This window comes from Vigna unguiculata, chromosome 1, assembly GCF_037176805.1.
Source record: "Vigna unguiculata cultivar grain cowpea cultivar isolate G323 ecotype 2 chromosome 1, ASM3717680v1, whole genome shotgun sequence".
Classification (NCBI taxonomy): domain Eukaryota; kingdom Viridiplantae; phylum Streptophyta; class Magnoliopsida; order Fabales; family Fabaceae; genus Vigna; species Vigna unguiculata.
The window spans coordinates 45,411,706-45,421,667 of NC_140792.1; the positions used below are offsets into that span (position 1 = coordinate 45,411,706).

General features: G+C 34.1%; 2 protein-coding genes across 4 annotated transcripts; one reads left to right on the forward strand and one right to left on the reverse strand.

Moving 5' to 3' along the window:
- Window positions 1-482: 482 nt before the first annotated feature.
- Window positions 483-4,204, forward strand: LOC114192201 (D111/G-patch domain-containing protein). Of its 2 annotated transcripts, none has more exons than XM_028081846.2 (8): window positions 483-682; window positions 1,059-1,137; window positions 1,587-1,782; window positions 2,597-2,751; window positions 3,001-3,144; window positions 3,250-3,353; window positions 3,506-3,659; window positions 3,876-4,204. In XM_028081846.2, exons 2-8 carry the CDS (start codon window positions 1,066-1,068, stop codon window positions 3,963-3,965), a joined length of 915 nt encoding a protein of 304 aa, XP_027937647.2. In that variant the 5' UTR covers window positions 483-682; window positions 1,059-1,065; the 3' UTR covers window positions 3,966-4,204. The 2 variants fall into 2 exon arrangements, with proteins under 2 accessions (XP_027937647.2, XP_027937654.2); XM_028081853.2 differs by having other exon boundaries at window positions 3,506-3,645.
- A 1,166-nt stretch (window positions 4,205-5,370) lies between these two features.
- On the reverse strand, window positions 5,371-9,962 carry LOC114186131 (aspartic proteinase-like). 2 transcript variants are annotated; one of them, XM_028074168.2, is made up of 14 exons: window positions 9,669-9,962; window positions 8,554-8,923; window positions 8,417-8,477; window positions 8,180-8,274; window positions 7,986-8,098; window positions 7,711-7,879; window positions 7,515-7,554; window positions 7,173-7,237; window positions 6,983-7,096; window positions 6,818-6,882; window positions 6,276-6,429; window positions 6,057-6,176; window positions 5,824-5,912; window positions 5,371-5,701 (listed from the first exon to the last, which is right to left on the reverse strand). In XM_028074168.2, the coding sequence occupies exons 2-14, from the start codon at window positions 8,908-8,910 to the stop codon at window positions 5,617-5,619; spliced, it is 1,527 nt and encodes a 508-aa protein (XP_027929969.2). In that variant the 5' UTR covers window positions 8,911-8,923; window positions 9,669-9,962; the 3' UTR covers window positions 5,371-5,616. The 2 variants fall into 2 exon arrangements, with proteins under 2 accessions (XP_027929969.2, XP_027929962.2); XM_028074161.2 differs by having other exon boundaries at window positions 6,809-6,882.

The following is a 9,962-nucleotide window of genomic DNA, read 5'->3' on the forward strand; positions in this document are numbered from 1 at the left end:
TAGATAAGAAGTAAAGAATTTTATGCCTTGAATCTATAACATTCAAAATTGTCTCTTACAGCTCATGTGAAACTTTCTATTATAAAAAACTTATTTTGAAAAATGATCATTTATTTGTAAAAAGTAAAACAAGCATACTGAGTTAAAGTAATTTTTCAAGTTTTTAACTGAAACAAGAAATTACATTATTTATATATATATATATATATATATATATATATATATATATATATATATATATATATATATATATATATAAAAGTAATACAGTAATGTTTGCAAAAACAACACCAACCAAACGTAGGCTTGTTTCCGTAACTTTGATACGATTCCGTATAGTTATTCTTGTTCTTAGTTTCCACTTTTTTTTCGGCCCAAGCCCTAAACACAGAAAACGTATCTAAAGACACACTTTTCAGGTTTAGCCCAAATTGAATGAAACCAACCCAATGTCCAATCCTTACATATCCACCACTCGTGTTCTTTCTCTCTCTTCTTTTTCCATTTTTCTATTTTTTTTTCCTTTTAATATTAAAATATCGATATTTTTGCTTTCAACTTGATCCTGTTTTTTCCCTCATCTTATCAAATCTGAACATCTCAAGCCCAAGACCCTGCGTTGAAATCTAACCAGGACGATAACGTTGTTTCCAGAATATACGCTATTCATCCTATCATCAAGGTTGTGTACTTTCTCATACAATAATATTTCCAAATCGTGGTTTTGTTCTTAGAATGTTTAAGCCAGGGTTTTCTGGATCTGATTACAATTTTCATTCCCAACAGTTTTCCTTGTTTTGTTTTGGTTAAATCTCAACAAAGTAGTAGATTTCTTTTTCCAAGGTGGGGGAACTCATTAGCTGAGTTGTGTTGGCCTTTATCATTACAATTTATTTTTATTCTTGTACAATTTGCCCTGCACTTTTCAATCTATGTTGGGTTCATGTTGTGTTTTCTCCTTTCAGCTTATTTTTCCACCTTGATTTAGTGAACAGTGCACCCACTCTCCGGTTGGCTATGTCTTTACATCTTATGTGTGATTATTGTTTCCTGTGTAGATCCAAAATGGACTATCGATGGACTAATGGTAGGCAGGATACAGGTGGCCGTGACAGGAGGCAATCTAAAAAGGAACAGGTAATTGGTGCCCCCCTTCTCCTCAATTGAGTCGTGTGCGAGCTTACATTAAGGTTTTTGATATGTCAATTTTAAAAAGTTGAACCTATCTCTGTAGTTGTAGTGAATATGATTATGAAGACCGGAATTTAGAAGATAATGATTGCTGGTTCCATCTGGAAAACTTGTGTTGCCTTTTACTTGTGTGTTTTTTTAAGACACTAATATATTTGTTTGCTAATTATGAATCTATTCATTTTTAATATTTTTTTTATCATAGATATAAATTTTAAAAATAGCAGCTATCTCTGCTTTTCCGCTATATCATTTTTTGTGGCTGGGTGCTATCTGGGATTTAAAACATTGTGTATTATATTTATACTCGATGAATATGATATTTTGTCTTTGAGACATGTTAGATATGCAATTATTACTGTGATTTCCATTGTATTGAGATGAATATTTTTCAGGCATATCATGACTCTCTTGTTGAGGATTTGTCAGATGATTTCCGCTTGCCAATCAACCACAGGCCAACAGAAAATGTTGATCTGGACAACGTAGAGCAAGCATCTCTGGACACACAGTTAACATCATCTAATATTGGCTTTAAGCTTCTCCAAAAGATGGGATGGAAAGGAAAGGGTCTTGGGAAGGATGAACAAGGTTTGTACAGTTCTTTGATTTTAACAATTTGTTACTCTGTTTTTGAATATTTGTTTATACAATGCACTTACCCATTGTCTTAGCTTCTGCTGTGCTGCACAATTTTTCCCTTCTCCTTGGTTCATCTTGAATGTCTCCCCTTACCCCTCTGTGAACCCCTCTTCATAGTGTTGTTAGAACATGCGTTTTATGTCTATTTTTTCCCCTTTCTTTATTCTTCTGGAATGGTTGGAATGAAAGCAAAACTCTCTCTGGCATGACTTATATCTCATGGTGCTTCTGATAAGCTGACAGATCCCAGGTCCCATTGCTGGTGGTTTCCAATATATAAAACTTCACTTCAAATCTTGTTATTTTGGTCTTTATTGCTGCTTCATTCAGTCATTCAATAGATCAACACCTAGTAGTAATTTGTTCTAAGCGTAGAAAGGATTGCTGTAATTTTTGTTATTTTATTCCAGCATTTAAATTGATTTTCTATTTGTATACCATTAGATCTTTGTTAATGTGACCTTTAGCACCCTTTTTAATTCTATGCAAAGTGCTATTTGCACAAGCTTTTTATTTTTCCTTCTGGGTGAAAAGTTGTATTTTTCTCTGGTTCGTGCTAAATCGCATCATTTATTGAATCACCTGAGTATTTGCACTTGCCTCTGATTCAAACAAGGATTTTGGCAATGAGTTCATTTTTTTCAATTATTGTTTTGATAATATAATGTAATGTTCCTGATTGAGGGGATGCTTAAGCTGAAAGTGATGTGATTTTAGTATTGTCCTTTATATTATATTTCAAATTGACTTGGCATGTGTGCAGGAATCACTGAGCCAATTAAATCTGGGATTAGAGATCCAAGACTGGGAGTTGGTAAGCAAGAAGAAGATGATTTCTTTACTGCAGAAGAAAATATCCAGAGAAAAAAACTTGATGTTGAGTTGGAGGAGACAGAAGAACATGTGAAGAAGCGGGAGGTATGATTTATCACTCCTTAGTAGTTGGTCTTAGTGCAAAACCCACATAGTAGTATCGAGTTGATGTTTATATTTTCTCAAACCTGCACCCCTCATAGCAGAAGGCTGCATATAGCATATATGCATGTCTTTTGACCGGATTGGTATGTCATAAGGAACCATCAAGTTTGGAAGGTCTTGAGAATTTCCTGCAGTTTTTATTACCTGGTGGCTTCTTCTGCCTGCTTCGTGCACATTATGAAAATTCAGGTGTTAGCTGAACGTGAGCAAAAAATTCAAACTGAAGTGAAAGAAATCCGAAAGGTGTTTTATTGTGATCTCTGCAACAAGCAATACAAATTAGCTATGGAATTTGAAGCACACTTGAGCTCTTATGATCACAATCACAGAAAGGTAAACAATTTGACTAACTGTAACTTGGCTCTGCTTTTGTTAATTTGATTTCCAAATTGACTTTTTTTTTTTCTCGTAATCCTAAATCCTTGATGTTAACTACAGCGATTCAAACAAATGAAGGAAATGCATGGTGGTAGTAGTCGAGATGATAGGCAAAAGCGAGAACAACAGCGTCAAGAGAGAGAAATGGCAAAGTTTGCTCAAATGTACCCATTTGCTCATATGTCCATTTATTTTTATTCACTTCTTCCCTTTTTGTTTTGATCATGGGTGGGTGGGTGGCTAGGGGGACAATAGTCTAATTTTTATCGACTTTCTTTCATGTCATTTGGTTTTCGGTTTCCTTAATGTCTATCAGTGCTGATGCTCAAAAGCAGCAACGGCTTCAACTGCAACAAGAGTCTGGATCAGGAACAGTGTCCTCCGAATCTAGAACTGCTACTGCACTTACAGATCAGGAGCAGAGAAATACTTTGAAATTTGGGTTTTCATCTAAAGGTAGTGCTTCCAAGGTATGTCCAGCTGGTGTCTAGGGTATGAAAAGAAAACAAAAATTGTCCATAGTACTTGGGAATTTGCAGTGCTTGCTGTTTTTATACATCTCAATGTCAAATTCTTGATACTGTTTTGTTCCGATTCAAGTCTTGCATACTTTCAACCCTGACAATCCATTTAGTGTTCCTTTTGCATGCTAATAATATCATTTTCTTTTCGAAAATGCTTGGCAGATAACATTTGGTACCAAGAAACAAAATGTTGCAAAGAAGCAAAGTGCCCCGATCTCCTCTATATTTAGTAATGATAGCGATGAAGAATAAAGGAACATTACTCATGCAGTGGCGTATCAGTATGTTGTGACATTTATCTGGTTTGGTTTGCATTAGATGTTTTATTAAACATTTGCCACCATCCTCAGTTCAAGAGGAAGAAAACATTTGGAATTTCACGATAATTTGGTAGACCAGAAATGTTATCTGTTTATCTGTGTGACAATATTATGTAAGGATTTTATATTTTTTACGTGGGTACAATAGTTATGTTAGTTTCCGTAGTTCAATTGATTCTTGAATCAAGATTTTAGGCCACGGCCAACAACTTGGATGTGTAGTTTCCAATATGTTGCAGATGAAAATTTATTAGGTTGTCGTTGCTACTGATGACATAAAACAGTAAAACAAACAACCTTTCGTTAGCTTGAAGCTGAATGCTGTGAATTTGTGATTACAAAGCTTTTGGTTAGATGCAGTGATGTACTATTCTCAGAACTCATTGACGAAATGAAGAGAACTTTGAAGAAAGTTTAGGTTGTGGGAGCTTATATTTGTTAGACGTCGTTTGCTACAAGGCTTGTGCATTTACTTTCACGCGCGGAGGCATTATTCATTTTTCCTCGATAATTTAATTGTTCCACTTGTTCATTATGAATATATAAGTTTATGGGAATAAAAAATGAAGTTGTTAAAATAGGTGATGTTGAGTACCCAATTTTTTATACAATCATCTTACAAGTCTATTTTTATTATTGAATAATTTAGTTTATATTTCAGTTTAATATTTTAATATCACAAGATAGTCGTCATATGGTTGTTAAAAAGATTTAGTAGATGTATCTTTTTCCCTGTTTGATTTGCTCATCAATTCGTATCTTTTAAAATTTAAACCTGTTAGATATTAAAAAATTGGATTTGGATACTCTCTTATTTGCTGTCAGCGGAAAAACACTATTTAGGAAATTCTAATCATTTATTGTGTTCATTTATTAAATCTAAGCGTTGCAATAAAAGTTACTAAAACCGTAAGAGTAATGAGAAACAACCATTTAACGAATTAGTCCATTTTTATTTCAACATTATATATAGTAAAAAACATTATTAGACAAAATATCCTGTCAGTGATAATGAAGATAAGATCTAAATCCTGAAAAGTTAGATATATATTTAAAAGTTAAATTTCAACATTAAATAATTAAAAAATAAATATTGAAACTTTATATCAATAAAAATATAAAAATACAGGTAGAAAAGAGAAGGAAAGGAATGGAAAGAGAAAAAGATTTGGGAAAAAAAATGGGAGTGAAGAGAAGTAGATACATGAAAACAAACTTCACATAGGTGAAAGAACAAAAAAGTATAAAAAATATTTTTAAATTTCTAATCTGATAGACATTTTAAAACGTATAAAAGAAATAAATAAACCACCTTAAAACTATGTCTAAACACAACATAAAAAAGCAGTCGAGAAAATTTATAGTGATAATCCACAGGCACTGGTTGTGGGAAAGCATGATGAAGTTTGGCATGAGTATGGCCCAACACTTCCAACTGTAAATTTATTCCTACGTCTTAAAACGATAAAAAAAAGTCCGTGATTCCATAAACAGCTACAGATGTTACAACAACTTATTTACATTACACTAAAGGCTACTGAAATGATTTCAAACACATCTTTCAGAACCATGATTACTCATCATCACACAGCTTGAGCAAACCCAACTTGGAGATTTCCGTAGTCAAAGATGGTGTGATATGCCCTCATGAAAATATCCCCAAGAATCCTGCATACACATATACACTACCATTCAGGAACAAAGCTTACATGGATAATACACTTCATTCATGGTTGTTCTGTACATTCTAGTGATCTTAAATGGATAAATAATTTAACAAGTTAACATACCACAATGGACCCCGTGGAGGAGGAACATCAAAAGCCATAAACCCACTAAGGCATACTTCTGTAATGCCTTCTCCAGTTCTCAAAATATACTGAAACCACAAAAAACATTCTTAGATCACAAAGAAGAACTAAATAGCTACCCTTAATCTATCTATCTATAGATAACAGTATAATCATATCCACCAAAGCCAAGCACAGTGTAATTTAATTTATGGGAATGTTCAAACCCTAACCTGCTCTGGTGTAAGGACAAAAGGTTTATCTCCAATTGTGAATGTAATGTTTGGCAACTTGGAAAGACTACTACAACTTATCACAGACTCTCCAGAGGGACTAGGCAAGCTCTCACACAGCTGCCAATCATCAGAACAAACATCAACCACATGTCAGTACTCTAAACCATATATATATTACTGCTTGAGCTTGTGGATGGGATAATATGAAGGGCATACTTGATTCACATAGTTGAATACTTTGTCCTTTGTTTGTTTTTGTTTTAGTTGATTCTGGATCCAAAGAACAAGCATCTGACAAGAAGAACACAAGGGAGTATCTCTTGCTGTCAACTCACTCTGTTCCTTTTCAGTTACCATTTCAATCCCAGGGCTGCACAACAATAGAATTCAAAGTGATTTAGGAATCTGTTTCAGCCAAAATATAGAAGGTTTTTTAGCATGAGTGAGGTCAAGTCAAAACATAAACTCTCCCAATGGCAGTAGAATAGAATCATAGAGTAGTAAGCTAGTAAATGCAAATGTAATGAAGGTTCCTTGACAGTTTTTTTAAACAACTCGTCTTTTCTTATTTGCTAATGCATGGAATTGATACATCTGACTTTTTAACCTTGATAATCAGAAAGAAGTATCAAACATTCATCCAATCTCTTCAAAGTATTACCAAACTAACTAGCAATTAAACAAATATGGTGAAAAAGCAGTGCAAGGGAAGCAGAAAGTGGAGACATCTATATAAAAGAGTCATAGACCTTTCTGACCTCTTAGATTGAATCCTTTTGGCGGAACATAAACCAACTTGGGAACATATGTCATCAGGTTTCACCTACAGAACAAGATCAAACTCATTAAGGTCCAAAGAGTGAAAATGCAAATGGGAAAAATATCACAAGCCAAAAAAAAACCATGTTCAATTCGATACCTACCCCTGCTACCAAGAGATCCCATATCATCTCTCCATATTGAGAAACGACATCCTTACATTCTACACTGAGAACTCCTTCAGCTCCAATAGCATGGTTGATTTCAGCTACAACAGGCTGAAATTAATGGTCAACAGAAATTATAAATAAGAGTAAATAAGCCAAAGATTTCCAGAAATATGGAAGCACATACAGTTGGACCAGCCAGCAAAGATGTTCCTGAATCCACAATAGCAGCACAGCCACCCGCACAAACACCTAAAAAGCATTGATATGTTTCAGAATTAGAAGTACATTAATCAAAGCACATGCAACAAATAAGAGAGAAAAAATGTCATTTCTCATACATTGATGTGGAGATATAGTTTGTTGACACTGTATTTCTTGAAAACAAAATCAATTCAAGTATGAGGAAGTAAAAAGTCCATTACAGATTCACTCCTTATACCATATTCCAAATCATCTTAACCACTCAATGACTCCATTAGTAAATCCCAAAATAGAAGTTTTTATTGTCGAGGAACAATAAAATCACCTGTAGAAGCACCTCCAATGAAAAAATCTCCAATTTCAATCTGCAAAAGGAAACTTTCATGTTAAAGAATTTTCTGGTGTGTGAATACATAGGGTTTAGGTTTAGGGTATATATATACATACATACATATATATATATATATACATACATATATATAAGGAATTCCTAATCAAATAAATTGTGTGCTTTTGCTAACCTGCCAGTAACCTTTTTCAGTAACTGGAACATAAGTGTGGTCTCCTTTGAAGTGCTTCGGGTTAACACCCCCGAAAACTAGTTCACCACCTTTTTTCGCATTTGGATCCCCATTCAACCAAAAAGAAAACACCTTCTCACTGATAAGATTTTGCTCCACCATTTTGTACCTGTGATTTTATGATGGACTGGTCAGTTAAAGGCCCGAAAAATGGAAACAGCTCTGATAATGAAATTAGGTATAGATGAAACAACAAAAGAAAGATTGAAACACACCATAATGGAACAGCATTTTCAACTGAGATCTCCTGAAATCCAAGTCCCAGTATTCCATCGAACTTTGCTGACAGAAAGGAAAGACTTCCTTCTCGGGTAGCTTCAATGAAATCCTACAGTTCACAGTAGTAAAATATGTAAGCATAGCTATCTACAAATATATATTGAGTGGGAGCTCACAAAAAAGTACTCACCAGTTGCTTGACAACAGCGTTACCAACTTTAACACTATCTTGACTGAAGTAACCAGATATTGATCCAGATCCATAGTTTATTTTACATGATGTTCCTGAACAACAAGGTAGTTACAAACTGACGATTAAACTAATATTACATGACATACAATAAGGTATACAATATCATATAAGTTAATGCATACATCTAGCACAGTACCACTTTAATCAACATGAATAATGACAAAAAGGAATTACCATTTTTGATATATGTTCTGGATTTCTTTGGCTTGTACCAGTTATGGGTATAGCAAGCAAGCTGCGAGAGAAAACTAGTCAATATGATAAGCTTATATGTACATGTTTCTAAAATATACAAGTTAAGTTGAACTCACAGAAAAGTAGCATTTTGATGATGGAACCCAAAGGTTGGAACTACCAGTATCAAACACAACAGTGAAGGTCTGAGGGGGTGTGCCAATTCCAATCTCACCAAAATACTGAGCATCCAAATAGTTTTTCAAAGGTACAATATCTTCACCCTTTGCCTTACCAATAAACTGATCATGCTCACCCATAATTGGCCTTCCAGATCTTAAACCTTCTCTTGCCTTTCTAGCAGCATTAATACTATTAAGATCTAGAGGTCTCTTCTTCAAACCAATTCTTAGAATTCCGAAGGAGAAAGATGGAAGAAGGGAACATGTTAAAGCCCATAAACAAAAGGCCACCAACAAATGCTTTTGCCCCATGGTCAAGGAAAATCTGCCGTAAAAGGTAATCAGAATGTAAGTTGAACTGAACACAGTCCTAATTTTACACAAAAACGCAAGTAAGAATGGAACAATAAATGAAATAAATCAGTTGAGACACTAAGTCCTTGTAGTATATTCTCCACACAGACAAACTCAGATAAATAAACAGAAAAACATAACCCTCTTTTCTACATATATGTAACTGTTCGGGTAGTAATTACTCCTACCATCATAATCACAAGAAAATTTTTAGCTTCTTATACAATCTAGATTATTGGTCATCTAAAACAAGTCAACTTTAAAACAAAAAAATGGCATTGTGCTATTTCCATGTTTGGTCAACGTGGCAGAAAGGAAAAGATATTAACTTTATTTACAGTTGATTTATCTTTGTGTCCTCCATGGGAGTTATAATTCTCCACCCGCTTAACACATAAAACATAAAGCACATAGAAAAAAAAAATCATAATAAACAGAATCAGTTCACTGTACTAATGTTACAGACAATTTTACACAGATCTCCAACACCCACATACCAATTATACGAACAGATTCCACAAAATCCAAACTAAAGGAGAATAAATAGGTAATTTGGGGTGGATAGTTAGTAGAGGACAGAAGTCAACTGGATTAAACTCATCATCATGTTCCAAGATTAAAGATTGAAAACCAAAACAAAAACAAGATGAAGAGGTAGAGGAATCAAATGGTTGAACACACTAAGATGACAAAATTTTTTGAAATAAAAAACAAACCTTTCGTAGCTTAAAGCTACTGCAGATGATAATGTTGCTGCTATGAGCGCCCAACAGATGAAATGGAGAGAACTCCGAAACACACACACAAGGTGGAAGGTCGTATCGAATAAATAATAATTGATGGATGTCGATTCATAAGTTAGCAGTAACTTGCTATATCTGCAACCTAATTAACATTATCGAATAATAAAAAATCATTTGCTTTAGAAATATCTGCTTCAGACCAAAAAATTGCAGGTCGTATTTGTGAATTTTTTTTATGTTTAGATTGGCACATGTCTGTTTCTGCAA

What these genes read in the sequence shown, in the direction of transcription:
- LOC114192201 (XM_028081846.2), top strand. Translation starts at nt 1,066, where the DNA reads ATGGACTATCGATGGACTAATGGTAGGCAGGATACAGGTGGCCGTGAC. An exon ending in GGCAATCTAAAAAGGAACAG is followed by an intron (nt 1,138 to 1,586) that starts GTAATTGGTGCC and finishes AATATTTTTCAG; the next exon opens with GCATATCATGACTCTCTTGT. An exon ending in AACATGTGAAGAAGCGGGAG is followed by an intron (nt 2,752 to 3,000) that starts GTATGATTTATC and finishes ATGAAAATTCAG; the next exon opens with GTGTTAGCTGAACGTGAGCA.
- LOC114186131 (XM_028074161.2), bottom strand. Translation starts at nt 8,910, where the DNA reads ATGGGGCAAAAGCATTTGTTGGTGGCCTTTTGTTTATGGGCTTTAACA. An exon ending in CTTTGCTGGCTGGTCCAACT is followed by an intron (nt 7,097 to 7,172) that starts GTATGTGCTTCC and finishes CATTAATTTCAG; the next exon opens with CCTGTTGTAGCTGAAATCAA. An exon ending in GGGATCTCTTGGTAGCAGGG is followed by an intron (nt 6,883 to 6,982) that starts GTAGGTATCGAA and finishes CTTGTTCTGTAG; the next exon opens with GTGAAACCTGATGACATATG.